Source organism: Orcinus orca, chromosome 11 (genome assembly GCF_937001465.1).
Source record: "Orcinus orca chromosome 11, mOrcOrc1.1, whole genome shotgun sequence".
Lineage (NCBI taxonomy): Eukaryota > Metazoa > Chordata > Mammalia > Artiodactyla > Delphinidae > Orcinus > Orcinus orca.
The window spans coordinates 78,266,252-78,283,172 of record NC_064569.1 but is presented as its reverse complement, the minus strand read 5'-3'; the positions used below and the strand labels follow the sequence as shown (position 1 = coordinate 78,283,172).

The 16,921-nt window shown below is 45.1% G+C and overlaps 1 protein-coding gene across 1 annotated transcript in view; it reads right to left on the bottom strand.

Annotated features, from left to right (window-relative positions):
• Positions 1-16,921, bottom strand: part of ELK3 (ETS transcription factor ELK3) — a 69,296-nt gene that overhangs the window by 33,744 nt on the left and 18,631 nt on the right. The window contains exon 2 of the mRNA XM_004269519.3: positions 5,417-5,625. Within this exon, the coding sequence (XP_004269567.1) occupies positions 5,417-5,623 (207 nt within the window). The 5' untranslated portion in view covers positions 5,624-5,625. The remainder of the gene's footprint in view (positions 1-5,416; positions 5,626-16,921) is intronic.

The window sequence follows — 16,921 nt, the reverse complement described above, 5'->3', positions numbered from 1 at the left end:
CTGCATGTTTCCAAGCTGAACGGGGCCTCCAGTCCATGTCTGAAGAATAAAATATGCTGCGTCCTGGTCTGGGCATCACTCCTTTCTTGGAGTTCAAGTTGGTTCTGCCCAGTCGCCTCTTCAAAGCTCTGAGAGGGGCAGCAGGTCGTTGGCAGTGCCTGGCTGCAAAACCTGACCTCCCCAGCCTTCCCTCACTCATGGGAAACTGGCAATCCACAGAAACGCAGGTGGGGAAAGGAGCCTCAGGGACCACCACCAGACCTTAGCCATTGCTAATCCAGGGTTGGAGCCATCGAGGTCGGTCGGCTTTTCTCCCGGTCTATGTCATGTATTTAAATTAATTTGCTGAGCAGGGAACCGCTGAATTGCTAGACTCTGAAACCCTCTAAGGCAGGACTCATCTGCTTGACTTTTGCTTCCACCCCAGGGGACCCAGCACAGCGCCTGTGGCCCACAGTGGGTACACTGTGACGTGCCTGTCATAGAGTCTAATTTCACACCTGCGGTTGAATCTAGCTGCTGTCCATGTCACGGGGAGCAGTGTTCCTTTAGGATTCGTTGAATCCAAAGCTCTCCCTTGGTGTGTAATTTTGAAAATCTAAATGTAAGTCCAGGAGTGTCAGAAATATATATACATTTTTATGGGTTGAAGTGTGTTCCCCCAAAAAGGTAGGGTGAAACCCTAGTCCCAGTACCTGTGAATGTGACCTCACAGATGTGAGTTAAGATGAGGTCATGAGCGTGAACTGCAATTCAATAGACCTAGCGTCCTTTTAAGAGGGAAATTTGGACACAAAGACACACAGGGACCACCATGGGATGGCAGAGGCAGAGATCGGAGCTACAAGCCAACGAACACCAAGGATTGACGACGACCACCAAAGCTGGGAAGAGGCAAGGAAGGATTCTACCCAGAGTCTCAGAAGGAATGTGGCCCTGCGGACACCTTGATTTCAACTTCTAGCCTCCAGAACTGTGAGAGAATAAACTTCTGTTGTTTTAAGCCTCCCACTTTGTGGTAATCTGTTCCAGCAGCCCTAGATAATTAATACAGTACAATAACCCAGAGGTAGTAAGTTTTTGTTGTTTAACACCTATTTAGCCTTGGCTTTCATGATAGAAGAGATTTGAATTTGGGTGGCGGCCACTTCATTATGTTATCCGTTTGCTCATTCATTTGCTTCCAGTATTTACTGAGCACCTAATATGTGCCAGACCCTGTGCACAGAGTGACGAAAGTGCCTAAGCCAGGAGCCCACGGTGAAGACGGCTTTGTAAGGATGACAGCCATAGACACGACGGTACCGCCAGGCAGTTAAGTCTTGCAAACGCGGATATCAGAATTGACCGGCATTTGCTACGTGTCCTTACCAGGTGCTGAGCGCCTCACGCACATGATCACACGTACTCCTCACACAATCCCACGGAGGAAGGTGCTATTCGGTGCCCACTCCCCCATCGGGGATCTGAGACTCAGGGAAGGAGGCACAGCAGGACTTTACCCTGGAGAGCACTGACCGCAAAGGGAGGTGTTTGATTCAGAGGGGCAGGAAGTGTCATTTAAACATGAAAGCATCTTTGAAAGTTGAATTTTCAAAAGAGCCAAAATAGATAGCATTAAAAAGCACCACAAAGCACTCCTGAGTGCCCACAAGTGAGAAGAGCCATAACACCCAGGATCTGACGCCCCCTCCCTGTGTGTAGGATGCTGGCACAAAGGTCCTAACTTTCTTCTTGGTACCTGCCTGAATTTTTCAAATTAGCGATAAGGAAACTATCCTCTGTTATTACTCTGGCTAACACTTGCAGCACTTAACGTGTTTGGGCACTGTTCTCAGCCCTGACCACATGTTAACTCAGCTAATCCGCACCGTAACCCTCTGACTAGACTCTACTCTTATACCCGTTTTATAGAAAAGGAAGCTGAGACCAGGAGAGATTAGGCAAAGCACTCACAGTCATGGAGCTGGATTCAAATCCCGACTATGCAGCCCAGAGTTCCTGCTATTATCATAGTTATCACTGTGATAACCTGCCCCTCGGAGGAGGGGGAGGGATGTTTTAAGGAACAATGATTAAAGCACCTCAGCCCCAACCTGATGCCATTAGCCCATACATTGTTCTCTGACGCCTTCTGCAAAGTTTTGCACACATTTTCCACTTTTTTTTTCTCTGCCCATTTCTAAATATTCTGGAATGAGCTAAAAATATGACATATAACATACAAAAATAATGATATCCTCATGCCTACCTACTCTGGCAGGAAATGTCCCTATTAGGACAGACCAAGGGATGTGCAATTTCAGCCAACAGTGAAGAGATGATAGCAAGCCGAAAAGAGGAAACACAACAGGGACAAAGACGCAGCTGTCAAGGTAGGGAGTCGCTGAATTTATGCCACGCACGCGCAGAGCAGGCTCTGGCTAAGTGTCAAAGGGAGGGGGAGGGGCGGAAGGGGGAAAGAGGGGTGGGGGATGGGAGAGAAGGGGACTGAAGATGACACCGAAAGGCAGACAGGGTCACAGGAGGGCTGGGTGACCGTGAGAAGCACGTGCAGTGCAGGATGGGGCACAGCAAGGGGTGCCCATGTGGCCAGGGGCTCCACAATCACAAAGACCTTCCTCGAATCTGTCTCTCCAGTGAGAGACCAAACCATTTTAAGACTGGCGTTTCTGTGAGTCAAAAACGATCAGATAGGGCTTGCCTGGTGGCGCAGTGGTTGAGAATCTGCCTGCCAATGCAGGGGACACAGGCTCGAGCCCTGGTCTGGGAAGATCCCACATGCCGCGGAGCAACTAGGCCCGTGAGCCACAACTACTGAGCCTGCGCGTCTGGAGCCTGTGCTCCGCAACAAGAGAGGCCGCGATAGTGAGAGGCCCGCGCACTGCGATGAAGAGTGGCCCCCGCTTGCCGCAACTGGAGAAAGCCCTCGCACAGAATCGAAGACCCAACACAGCCATAAATAAATAAATAAATAATTTTTAAACAAACAAACAAACAAAATGATCAGATATTGGCAATTTCACACTATTCAACTTACACATACAGTCCCTGAGCAACGCTGGCAAAACTGAAAAAAGTAAGTGTCCATCACAAAATGTAACATACAATTTTTTAACCTTCCTTCACCATTTCTCCTCCTCCCTTTCTCCCCACTTTCTGCCCGTCCTCTCCCCTTGCTCTCGCCCGACTCCTCTCTTCTCCTTCATCCTCCTCCCTCCTCTTCTTTTCACGTACAACTATATTCGGTGTCTAATGACCACTCCTACTCATCACTTGACAAGGTTTCATGAGAAAGGTTCAAACGGCCGTGTGTACGTGCATGCGTACAGTGTACACGTTTCCAAGGAAGGACGAAGGGCGTCTTCTCCTGGTGGCCAAGCCTGCACGACACCCTGGACAAGAGCCACTCCTGCCCTCACTGTCAGGGCCAGCTGGCTGCACGAAGGTCACGTGGCCGGACCTTAGCTCAGCCCCAGCAGAAGAGGAAAGGGACACGTGGGGCGAGCAGGCCACACTGGCCACTTGGACCTGGGGCTTCACAGTAAATACAAGTTTCTAAGGTTGCGATACCCTTTGTGCTGCCTGACTGCCTACCTGGAACTCAGGTATTCAGAGGCAAAGGAAATGAACAGCACAGAAGGCAGTGCGCAGGCCTCTGGCCAGGAATGTGGGCATCCTGGGTCTACCACCTCCCGGCTGCAGGAGCTTGGGCAAGGTTTCCATCAAACACCCCTACGTTCTTATCTGTAAAAGGACGAGATGCCAGCAGGACTGTCTCAGGGGGCTGTGATAGTTTAAAGGAGACCAGGGGTAGGGAGTGCTCGGCACACAGTCCCTTAGACACAGAAAGTACCAAAACATGGAGGGTGACTGAAGGCTCTGAAACTGCTTTCCCTCGAGATTTTCAACACCTGCCCAAGGGAGATCAGATGTAGTCTGAACAGCACAGCTTTGCCTGTCTTTTGGGGAGTCATCTTCAGCCCATGATCCCTCTTTGTGCTGAAGATACACAATCCTCAGCCCCAATGCCTGGGCCACGTGAAAAGGTGAAACCGAGTCACAGACACCAAATTCCTTTTCTGTGACACCCTGATTGAAAACAATAAAATTCCTTTTTTTTTTTTTTTGGTCAGTCTCAAAGCCATGCTCTTAGGCACCTTGCCAGCCAGCAAGATGACTGTTTTCTTTCAGAGGGCCCCAATTCCCATTGTGTAAACTTAGAACCTGGGGGAAAAAAATGCAAAGCAATAAACCATCTGCGAGGCTTTCAGACAGTGCAATTTGTGAGAAGTGCTTTCACATCTTGGTAAGACGCTGCATTAAGCCAGCATTAATTAATTGCTACATTAAAGAGAAGCACCTTTAACATTTCAATGGCAATCATGCGCAGTTACGATCGTACAAAGGAACACTTTATAATTAATGATGCTCCCACTTCCTGCAATGTGCAATCCTCTGTCTTGAATTCCAAAGAGGTTGGCAGGAGGGAGGCACCAAACACAGATCAGGAACTAATATTTAAATCCGTTTTTAATTCACCTTGCAACAAGAAGAGTAAAACCAGAACAGATGCTTATACTTATTAGGACTCCAAATCTTTACGTCTATGAGGCTAAACATTCAGCAACAACAGATCAACACAGAAATGGTCAACAATGACAGGCCTGAAATGATTACCCCTAAAGAGCAATAATGTTGCCCTCCCAGGCACATCAACTGCTTTTCCAGAAACGCACTACTACTCTCCCCAACAGTCCTGGCTTTGGAAACGATGCTGTGTTATCATTAACAAAGCACTCTGACTTATCTCTGTGACTTAAAAACGAGAATGGTTTTTCTTTTAATTAGGGAAGTTTCCCACGAAGTCGCGATCCCCAGGTACCAGGCATTGTTCTAAGCGCTTAACGTGCGTTGGCTTGTTTAGTTCTTCTCGGCAATCCTGAACCCACCCTATTACGAGCCCCACTTTATACGTGAGGATAGCGGGTGCCCAAATGTTAAATAAACTGTCCCAGGTGCCATCCCCCCAACTCCTGCAAAGCCTGTTTGAGTGAATCACAAACCGGACAGACTTTCTAGATTGTCACATACATTCTGTCACTCAAGCAACTACCCACGAGGGAGGCCCCAGAACCTTCCCGCATCTAATTTCTGTTGTTATTAGCAAAATCCTGCAGCAACACAGAAGAAGGTGCAGAGGGAACAAAATTTGACCCACGATAACACCTTAAGGGCTTCCAGGAAAAAAAAAAAAACTATGGCATAGTTCTTCTTATAAAACAACAGCAACACAACCCACATAAATTGCCTCTATTTGCCAATAGCGTTGCGGTACCCTACTTTCCACTTCCATGGATGGATCGTGAAGGCGGCTCCCGCCCCGTGACAGCCTCCCGTAAGGGCAAGGGCTTACCTTGTCATAATAGTATCGCAGGGCTCTGCTCAGCTTGTCGTAGTTCATGTTTGTTTTGTTTTTCCGGAGTCCCCACAGCTTGGCCACTTCTTCTGCTTTGAGGAGCTTGAATTCACCATCGTTGGAGGTCCAGCAGATCAGGTGCTCATGTTTCTGGTCCAGCAGCAACTGCAACAGGAACTGCCACAGCGTGATTGCACTCTCCATACCTGAGGAGGGAGGGGCCGCGTCAGTGCAGGTGCCAGGTCTGGGGGGATCGGGGGCTCAGGGTGGGCACCTCAGCACCTCCCCCTGCCCCCGGTGAACCTAATCGAAAGTTGCTTTCATTTCCATCCCAACAGGCCACTCTGAATCAGGTGCCTTCTGGCTGCATTTCTGTACAGAGCCACAATTCAGAAACACAGGGAAGCCCTGTGACCTTCGTATTCGCCACACACATCCCGGCAGGTAACGGGGTTGTGTGGAGAATAATGTGAAAAAATGATTAATAAACTGCCCATTCCTAGAATCAGTCCTCACACAAACTATACCCCACGTTAATCATTGTTAATGCCCGCGATGATTAACATGTTCCCGCCCATGCTATCAACTCCTTTGCTGCTCAGCCTCTAGGCCATTATTTGTGTGAAACGCTGGACCCCGTGATAAGTGCATTTACGTGGGGCCTGGGGTACTTCCATCAGTGTGACCGCACGGGGAGCTTCGTGAGGAAGGGACTTTGTTGGATTACTTTGTATTCCCAGCACTCTGATAACCCAGCCCAATGCCCGAGTGCAGCGTGCGCCTGACTGATACATGTTTACAGACCTGAGGTATGGGTCACTGCCACTTGAAGAGTCGTTCTCTTTGCCAGGCACTTGTCATGTGGCAGATAAAAGCCCCATCTGTCACAAGCACAGACATGGGAAAAGCATTTTTTTCTCCACTGTGAGAGGAAAGCCTATAAAATCTTATCTTTTTCCCTTGACTCTGGTGTGGACTTTGTAGGTGCCGTTCCTTCTGCCTAAAATGCTGTTCCCTAGCTTTGGAGCCTGGTGAACTCCTACTCATCCATCATGACCCAGTTTATACGGGACCTTCTTGAGGAAATTTTTCCCCACTCTCCCAGGCAGTTACCAACTTCAGACATCTGAGGACTTTCATGGCAATGGGTACTGATTCTAGAAATAACAACAACAACAACAGTAATAACAACCGTTTGTCTTATCAACATTCGTACATAAGGAAAGAAGAGGCAGTTGGGCTGGCCTCAAGAGATTCACCGCAGATCGACTGTCATGACTGGACACGTGAAGTGCCCTGGGTTTTGATCTGGGAAAAATGGGGGTAAGATCCTAGTGCTGGGCTGAGGGAGCCAGGGATGACCAGAGGGTGGAAAATTGCCTTCTGGCACAGATGGAAGCTTCAAAGGCCAGTTGTGAGGTGGGGACAAAGCCAGAGAGAACTTGGATCATACCCTATTACTGCAAGGAGGAAACTCTGAAGCCCCACGAGGTAGCCAGGGGTTCGGGAACAAGGGAGCAGTGAAAAAGATGCACGCCTCTGGGAGACCCGGAAGCCAGAATAACAGCCTTAGGGAGTCTTATTTGTACCAATATTTTTGTCAACTCCACACCTCTCCTGCATTTCTCTTAAAGGGGCAGCTTTCAGACTGACAAATCATTTTTCTTCCTTTCCACATGGGGATGGATGTGAAAATACCTAGCCCTCCAATAAGTCTTCATTTCCTTATTTCCTTTCACATGTTTCGCCAAAAGAATACATTTTATTGTTTCCCTGAGCCATGTGGGTTTCTCAGTTAAAGGGAAGCAGATTAGGAATGTTCTTCAAACACCCACAGGGTACTTTATTTATGGCTCTTTAAAGGAGATATTCTCTACAGAAATCAATCTTCACCACAATGGCCACTCAGTCTGTAAGACAGTAAGTCATTTCACTGTTAGATCAAAACCGCCTTTGCATCTCATGAGTCTCGTAAGCACAACGGCGGTGGTGCTGCATCCGCAGCAGCCTGCCAGCTCCGACCCCTCATATGAGCTTCCTATTATTTGAGGACAAGCCACAACTTTCTTCTCATCGTTGGCACTAAGAATTGTTAACAGTTGTCTCAAACTCTTCGGTGTGTTCTCGGCCAAACACTTCAGACAGTAAGCTTTCAAAGATCTTTAAAATGTTAAAGGGCAGAAGGCTGCCAGTGGGTTTAGAGGTCTGGACAGAAAGGCTTTCTGGGTCTGTGGCTCAGATGCCAGGTAGGATAGTGGTCGGCCACCTGCACCTCCCCCACCTTTAATTGACGCGAGCCGTCCTGTTCCAGATGGGACAGGAGGACAACGTAAACACCTGCATCTGTGTTACACTTACTGCTTCTACCAACCAGGACTCCTCAGAGCTTCTTGTGCTTCCTGGAATCCCTTTCCTTGGCGTTCCAAGCCCGTGTATCAGAGCCATGTGCCTTGGGCATAAATGATGAGGACCTGTATGGCAGACTGGATAAATGTTCTCCATTCTTCACCCCTTCTCCCTTTCAAGTGACCATGAAGCAGCGCCCCAGAGCGGGTGGAGTACTTTCTTCCCATCCCACTGAAATTTGGGCTTGGCCACGTGATTTGATTTAGCCAATAGAATGATGAGTAGAAATGACAATGTGCCAATTCTCAGCTGAGGTCTAAGAGGCTTCCCGTGTTTGCACTTTTCCTCTTGTGCTCCTGTTACTGCCGTGAAGCTGCTGCCCAAAAATGAAAGGCGCGTGGAGCCAACCTGAGCTCAACCCAAAGCCTGGAGCCAAGTCCCACAACACACAGTCTGAAGCAGCATCCCTGAGGTTAACCAATGAGGAAAATAAATACTGCTGTTTGCCAGTGACTCCCGGGGCTGTTTGTTATGCGGCACCATTGTAGCAAGAGTTGACAATTACAGTGCCCGACATCTTGGTCTAAGATAATTCTCTCTTTGCTGGAGTGCAATATCTTTACACTGTAAACTTACATTCACAATCATGAGGTGTGTCTAGACACGAGAAAGCATGCTATGTAGGGGGATTGCCCGATCACATCTTTACTCAGAGGGTTATGAGTGGGCCACAAAAATGACCATGGGTGCTATGGCCACAGCCTACGGCAAAGGCAGAAGGAGGAAAGAGGGAAAGAAAAGGGAGACATAAAAGAGTAGAAAGTGAAAAGGCAGAGGAGCAAATGGTGGGGATGTGGACCCCCTCATTAGGGCCCTCCCAGATTTCTGGAATAAATGAACTGGGCTGAGGGGAGGCACGAGCTGAGAACTAGCAATCACAGAGCTGCCCCGACAAACTCAGAGCTTTGGTGAGGCTGGGTGGGCTGAGGAACAAGCCCTCTGCCCCCTTACTCTCCCACACCAAGGTGTCAGAGCCAGGCTACGGCTGCGGATGGGAGGATCCGTCAGAGGGTGGATGTGAGTAACAGGGTTGACTGAGGCATGAAGCCACCTCTGCCTAAAGCACGTCAAGCCGGTGCTGAGGGCCTCGTTCTCCTTTTCCAGCTCTTCGGCCACTCCTCCACCCTGGTGGGTCCACCAGTTCCAATGGGTGTGCAGTCACACCAATCTTTACTGTTAGAAATCCGGCCACACATTACTCAGAGACGAGTCTCAAAAATATTTCCCTGTGAGCGTACTGCCTCTACAAACATCCGTCATCCCCTTCTACACTCAGCAGAAGTCATTCTGGGAGACGGTGGGCCCCCAGGGTGGCTCTGGATGCCCCCATCCTCTCTGGCCGGAGCCAGTGGTGTGATGGAAATGGGCAAGTGCATGTGGGGGAGTGGGGACACGGGGAGGGAGGGAAACAGGAGGGCGGAGGGGGGATGGGTCACCAGCTGACGTCCCCGCTGTGGTTCCTGCCATCACTGTTTCTTTGATTTTAGTTCCCACCTTAACTTATTTTAACTATGATTAAGTTTCATCATTTACACAGTTGTCTTCACATACAATCACGCTTCAACGTTCTGTGACACATCTCTGCCAGCTACAAACTTTGCCCCCTCCCGGACGTTGGCGAAGAAAAAGAGTCTAACATCGTGACTGGGGAATACAGTCTCCCCCGTAACCACCAACACATATTAGCAAATTCATCCAAATGAAGATTTCTCTCACCAGAAAGAAAAATTAAGAAAATTAATTTTTAATTTAATTAAAAAGAAAATTAATTTTTCTTTTTAATTAATTAAAGAAAATTAATTTTTCTTTAATTAATTAAATTAATTAATTTAATTTAATTTAATTTCTTTAATTAATTAAAGAAAATTAATTTTTAATTTAATTAAAAATTAATTAAATTCCTTGATGCCTAGAATCCTTAATAAAGTCCTATATCCTAACATATGGGTACAATCAAGTCCCAGTTATCGGGCTGCCATCATAAGGAATGTGTGTAATTCAGACAACATCCTGTGGCTCTTATTAAATAAAAAGTTCAAGAAAGTGTTGATACTTGAGATTTATGTTTGATATGTTATTATACAAACCGCGGTCTGCTTTAAGTTAAAATATTTCATCAGCCTAGCCTCACTGAGCCGATTTCCCACAAATCTCCACTTAAAATACACAGAATACATAAAAGAAATGCTATTCATCAAAAAAATTTTCCCAAATCAAATTTTTGGCTACCTAGAAAATGCTGCTTTTTTTTTCCCCAGACCTTACTTTGAATGGATGAAATTTTATCAGGTATTGTAAGGCCATTCTTTTTTTTTTTTTTTTTTACAGTTGATAAAATTTAATTTTCAATATGAACACATGATCCTTTGAAATCTTAAAATCTCATGAAATGATACGATAGCTGCAAAACCATCAACTGATGATTTTTAAATTATTTTTCATTTCATAGAAAGCACATGATTCTATTCTTTTTCCTTTTTAATTTTTTTGATTGATTCTTTAAATTCTATAGTGCTTGTAATGCCATTCTTAATGCAAAATCAAACTCTGCACGTTTACATTGAGGAGGATCCACTTCTAAAGCATCACTGCTCTCACAGGAAGAGGTGTCCTTCCGCATTAGATACTTTCTGCACCCCGCTGCCTGCACCCTCAATCCCGCGGCCTGCTGTGGATGGTCTCTCTCTCACCACTTCTGTTGGAACTAACCCAAGACCGCAGTCACAGCAGCTGGCAAGACCTCATCCAGGCCTCTCCAGAGAACAAAGCTACCTGCTATTTGCCCCAACTGCTCCTTTTCTTTTGTAATTTATAGCCTAGATCTTGCCGCTGTGGAGCACAGTTAGATCATTTTAAAGAGTTTGTCAAATCTGAATAATACACACACCTGTTTTTTTTTTTTTTTCTTTTTTTGCGGTACGCGGGCCTCTCACTGTTGTGGCCTCTCCCGTTGCGGAGCACAGGCTCCGGACGCGCAGGCTCAGCGGCCATGGCTCACAGGCCCAGCCGCTCTGCGGCATGTGGGATCCTCCCGGACCGGGGCACGAACCCGTGACCCCTGCATCAGCAGGCGGACTCTCAACCACTGCGCCACCAGGGAAGCCACACACACCTCCTTTTAAAGGAGCAAGAGGTATGTGTATTATGTTCCCATGTTGACAAATCATTTTCACTAATTTTTTTTATTATAGTCTCCCTTCAATATAAAGAAGAAAAATGGATATAAACACCTCAAGGTTTATAGTTCCTATACAGCCAGATAAAATTCACAAATAAGACTGCTCCCACCCTATTCGAATTAACAATTAATTCTGTATATAACACATGATGTTTTGTTGAAAGACAACCAACAAAAAGGTTATGGCAATGTAAGTTATTTTGAGTAAGATGTGTTTATATGATTATACCCTACAAAGAGGAGAGAGACCCAATTCTCTCTTCACTTTTTTCAATTTTTTTTTGAGTGTCCATTTCATGCCAAGACACCCTCTGGGTATTTGGGACACATCAGAGAACAAAGGAGATGAAGACCTCTGTCCTCATGGAGCTTACATTCCAAAGGGAGAAGACAGGCCATAAACAACAAACATATGACTATTAAAATACACAGTATGTTGGAAGAATAGTGTTATGGGGAAATGCAACCAGAGCAGGATAAGGGGGTGGGGAGCCTGGGGTGTATGAGCAGAAGGTCATGAAAGGCCTCACTGAGAAACTAAGAGTTGAGAAATAACTGTTAAAAAATAATTTTCAAAATGGGTGAAATCATGGCTCTCCTACAGATATAAAATGAAGACATGTTAAAGATTTTATTTCACTCATTAGTCAAGCAGGAACTTGGCAGATGTTCTAACGAGTTCAAAAAAGAATCTGAATAATAAAGGCATTTATAAATTAGGAATATTGAAATGAATGCACAAATAGGGGTGAGAGAGGAATCAACTGAACACTATAAGATAGAATAGAATTTGCATATCTATAGACAATAATTATTTTGCTATCAGTTATCTATAATTAACAGGATTATAAAATAGCTTCCATAAAATCAGAATCACATCATCCAAAGGGGTTTTTCTCTAGAGACTAGATAATGCAGTTTTTCATGGAAGCACAATTATTTTCTACAGCTTGCAGCAGGCGAGAGGGTGAACCACTTCTGTCTACTTGGAAGGTTACATAATGGGTAAAGCAGATTCAGAGCCAGACTCTCTGGGTTCAAATGCAAGTACCAGTCCTGTCTGCCTGTGGGACTTTGGGTAAGTTACTTAACCCTTCTGTGCCTCAATATCCCCATAAGGAAAATGGGGATGATGATAATAAAAGTATCTCCTTTACAGCGTGGTTACAAGGATTACATGAGTTACTAAGAATGCACTTGAACTACACCTGGTACATAATAAGTGTTATTCAAATATTTACTATTATTTTTTAAGCAACAGGGAAACCTCTGCATAGAACACGTTGTGAGGACACGTGGCCTTCACCTAGCTCAAAGGCATCATCTAGCTACTGTATCCACCTTGGTTCCTTGTTCATTAGGCAGCGACTCCAATACAGGCACTGAAATCCAAGGGAGAATGTTCAGCTATTTGGTGACTATTCTTTATAAGGTGACCTGGAATACATTTATGTGAGGGTTTTTTTTAAAGACTATCATCAAAAAATGAAAGCACATTACCAGATATACACTACAATATATAAAATAGATAAATAACAAAGACCTACTGTATAACACAGGGAACTATATTCAACATCTTGTAATATGTAAATTGATACAGCCACTATGGAGAACAGTAAGGAGGTTCCTTAAAAAACTACAAATAGAACTACCATACGACCCAGCAATCCCACTACTGGGCATATACCCCGAGAAAACCATAATTCAAAAAGAGTCATGTACCCCAATGTTCATTGCAGCTCTATTTACAATAGCCAGGACATGGAAGCAACCTAAGTGTCCATCGACAGATGAATGGATAAAGAAGATGTGGCACATATATACAATGGAATGTTCCTCAGCCATAAAAAGAAACAAAACTGAGTTATTTGTAGTGAGGTGGATGGACCCAGAGTCTGTCATACAGAGTGAAGTAAGTCAGAAAGAGAAAAACAAATACCGTATGCTAACACATATGTATGGAATCTAAAAAAAAGGTTCTGAAGAACCTAGGGGCAGGAGAGGAATGAAGACGCAGACGTAGAGAATGGACTTGAGGACACGGGGAGGGGAAAGGGTAAGCTGGGATGAAGTGAGAGAGTGGCATGGACATATATACACTACCAAATGTACAATAGATAGCTAGTGGGAAGCAGCCACATAGCACAGGGAGATCAGCTCAGTGCTTTGTGACCACCTAGAGGGGTGGGATAGGGAGGGTGGGAGGGAGACGCAAGAGGGAGGGGATATGGGGATGTATGTATATGTATAGCTGATTCACTTTGTTGTACAGCAGAAACACACCACTGTAAAGCAATTATACTCCAATAAAGATGTTAAAAAATATATCTTGTAATAACCTACAATGGGAAAGAATCTGAAAAAGAATAAATATATATATAACTGAATCACTTTGCTGTACACCTGAAACTAACACAACACTGTTAATCAACTATACTTCAATTTTTTAAAAAATGGAAGAACAGATTTAAAAAAAAAATTCTGGCAGAAAACTCAGATCCCTGATTACATATTTGCTGCCTTCAGCTTAAGAAACACTGGTTTAAAATGCTTAGCCTGAGGCCTCCAAGTTGCTGTGACCCCAGCAAAGATGGCCCTTGAGTGCTCACACTTCCCTTGGAGCTAGTTCTGTCCCCATCTATCTTGTGCCCCTGGAGCGGGGAAGGGAGTCAAGTAGATGAGAACTGTTGGGTCAGAAAGAAGAAAGAGAAGTGTTCTAAAACGACAACCCAAGGGATAGCCATGACAACATTGCTTATGAAGATGGAGCCCACCTGGGTCCATTCCCTGGGCTGGTCATGGTGGAGGTGGTCCAAGTGTAGAGCTTGTCCACTGGCACAGAGCTGGAGGGACACTTAGGCAGACTCAGCGGTTACTTTCCACCCTCGTCTGTGTTTTCAACTCCTTGTTTTTAAAGAATGCAAATAGTATCATTGATTCATCCTTTAATTTCTGGATGGAGGTTCAAAGAAAAGGATGCTATAGACTGTATATACTGATTACTCTCATCATCGCTGGTGCACCTCTTGGCCCATATGAGAGCCGTCAGGCCACGTGGCCCTATCACAGCCTTGGCATCTCCCTCGGGTCAAGGGTACCAGCCACCAATGCTCTGGGCACGCTAACTAGCTAAAGTCAGGCAGACTTCCACTGAGGGTGGTGGTGGGGAGCTGAACACCCTCCACTCCTCAGGAGCAGAAACAGGGCCAACGCTCGTGAAACAGGGTGGGAACAGTAAAATGCAGTCACCATCCTCGTGCTAAGTCAGGTGCCTCAAACAATAAGTACAAAGTGCAGGACAGACAAGATCAAAAGGTCCTCCCAAATGGACATAATTTACACTCACACATTCATGTGAACACACTCATCCCAGGGGTCCTTACAGCACTTTATCATAGTCTGTCCTCCAGTGTTATCATTCATTCATTAATCTGTCTTTTCCGATTCTAAGAGCCTTCTCTTGGTTTTCTCTGTACATGTTGGGTATTATCTATTAAGCCTTTACCATATACCAAGCACTTTGCATTATCTCACTGAATTCCCACAACAGCCCTCTGAGTTAAATAAAATTACTGTTCCCTCCTTACAGATGAGGAAATTGAGGCCCAACTGTGGAAGAGTACAGTCTACTCTCTGTGTGGCCAACATCAGTGCAAACTGTTGGTCACCAGTCCATGATAAGTTAAGTATAGGAATTGAGAGTAAATATTTAGAGACTTCACTGCCATTTGTCATTGTCACCACATCCAAGTATGTGATCAGTAGGCTTGTCTGGTCAGCACAAACTATGGAATAGTCAGAAACATGAAGAAGGACAATGCTAAAATGTGTGATGTTCAAGGTTAGTTTTTCAACTGTAACCCCAAAGTGTATACAAATCTAGAATTCATGGGTTTCATTAAAAGATGATTTAACTGTAACTGTATTACGTTACAGGATAAACTTGGAACTGGCAACTAATGAAGGAATGAAGATGGAGTTTAAAATTCAGCAAACTTGCTGCATTTTAGATGAAAGTTAAAAAACGAATATCCTGAGTTTGCCGAAATGGGTTTAAAAATCTCTTCTTTCTGTCTGGTCAACATACCTCTGTGAGACGGGCTTCTCTCAAGTGTAATTAAAACAAAACACAGAAACAGTTTATATACCTCGTCTCCGGAAAGTAGCACTGTTTATCCAACCTAGATTAATTAGTCAACCTAAACACTTTCCTACATGAAAAGCGAAGTATTCATAAATATGGTGTTTGCTTAAAGTGTGCTTATAGGCATTTAATACAGGGAATCTCTATTTCACTTATGACTTTTTCCTTTGGCTAAAATTACAGAACGACAAAAGTTATCAGTATGAATAGTGATCTTCTATATAACTGCCTTTATATGCATTTTCATTGAATATGTAGCTTTTATTTATTTATTTATTTTTGCGGTACGCGGGCCTCACTGTTGTGGCCTCTCCCATTGCGGAGCACAGGCTCCAGACGCGCAGGCGCAGCGGCCATGGCTCACGGGCCCAGCCACTCCGCGGCATGTGGGATCTTCCCGGACCAGGGCACGAACCCGTGTCCCCCCAGTCGGCAGGCTGCGCCACCAGGGAAGCCCCGAATATGTAGCTTTTTGTAATTATTTCCCCAATTATGTTTATTCTTATTTATTGAAATATAATCTTACGTCTGCCTGATCTATAATAAAAACTGGGGGCTTGTATTTTGGTATCTTTGTTTTTAATTTTATTTTCCTAGTAATTTATTTTTATGGTATCCAAAATTATCAGTCCACAATGTACTGGAAATTTAAAACACCGGTCCTTCTCCACAGATGGTTTGAAAAGCACTGCTCTTGAATGTTGACTCCACGAGTCCCAAACTTTGTTTTGCTTGCTGACGCAGCCCTAACTCTTAGATCACTGCCGGGTCATAGTAGGTGCTCAAGAAACATCTGTCGAATAAATGAATGAATAAAACTGAGGTTAGTATAGGCCACAGCCCATGCCCTTAGCCACTCTGTTATACCGCCTCCTACCAAGGGTATAGAGGTCACATCAGGATCAGGATTAGGGTCAGACTAGCTAGAGAAGGCTTTCTAGAAGAGTCAGCTTGAGCACAGCCTTAAACAAAAGGTGAGGAAAATTTGAAAAGGGTGAGAGGATTTGATCAAACCCTCTCCTTCAAAAGCTGAAAGCTAGAGTTACGGAACTGCTGCTGTCCAGAGAGCAAGCCCAGAATTTCTCCCCTTTCCTTGCTAACATTTAGCTTCTGTTGGGTCCTAAAAACCAGGTTCTGGTACAGATTTACAATTCACTGAGTTGTGTCCTCAGGAGTGAGTCTTGGGTAGGAGAGCATTTGAGGTTCTGCAGGCCAGAAGGCAAGAGAAGAATATTCTCCCACCTTAAAAAAGAAAAGGGTGAGAGGACAGAGGCAGATGTTCCCCGCAGTGGGCAGGGCAGGGGTGGGGGGCAGCAATGGCAAAGGCGAAAGCAAGGCTCAGTGTAGGGGCCTGGATGAAACGGCTCTGCGATCTACCCAGAGACAACCTCCAGCTTGTGCCGGAAAAACAAAGGCCACCCTAGATGCACAGAGAACAAACTAGTAGCTACCAGGAGGGAGGAGGAAGCGGGGAAGGACAAGATACGGGTACAAACTACCGTGCATAAAATAAATAAGCGTGGGGCAGAGACAAGATGGCAAAGTAGAAGGACGTGAGCACACCCCCCTCACGAAAACACCAAAATCACAACTAACTGCTGAACAACCATCGACAGAATAAATAAGCTACAAGGAACAGCACAGGGAATATAGCCAATGTTTTATAATAACTATAAATGGAGTTTAATCTATAAAATTTGGAATCACTCTGTTGTACACTGGAAACTAATATTGTAAATCAACTCTACCTCGATTAAAACAACAACGACGACTA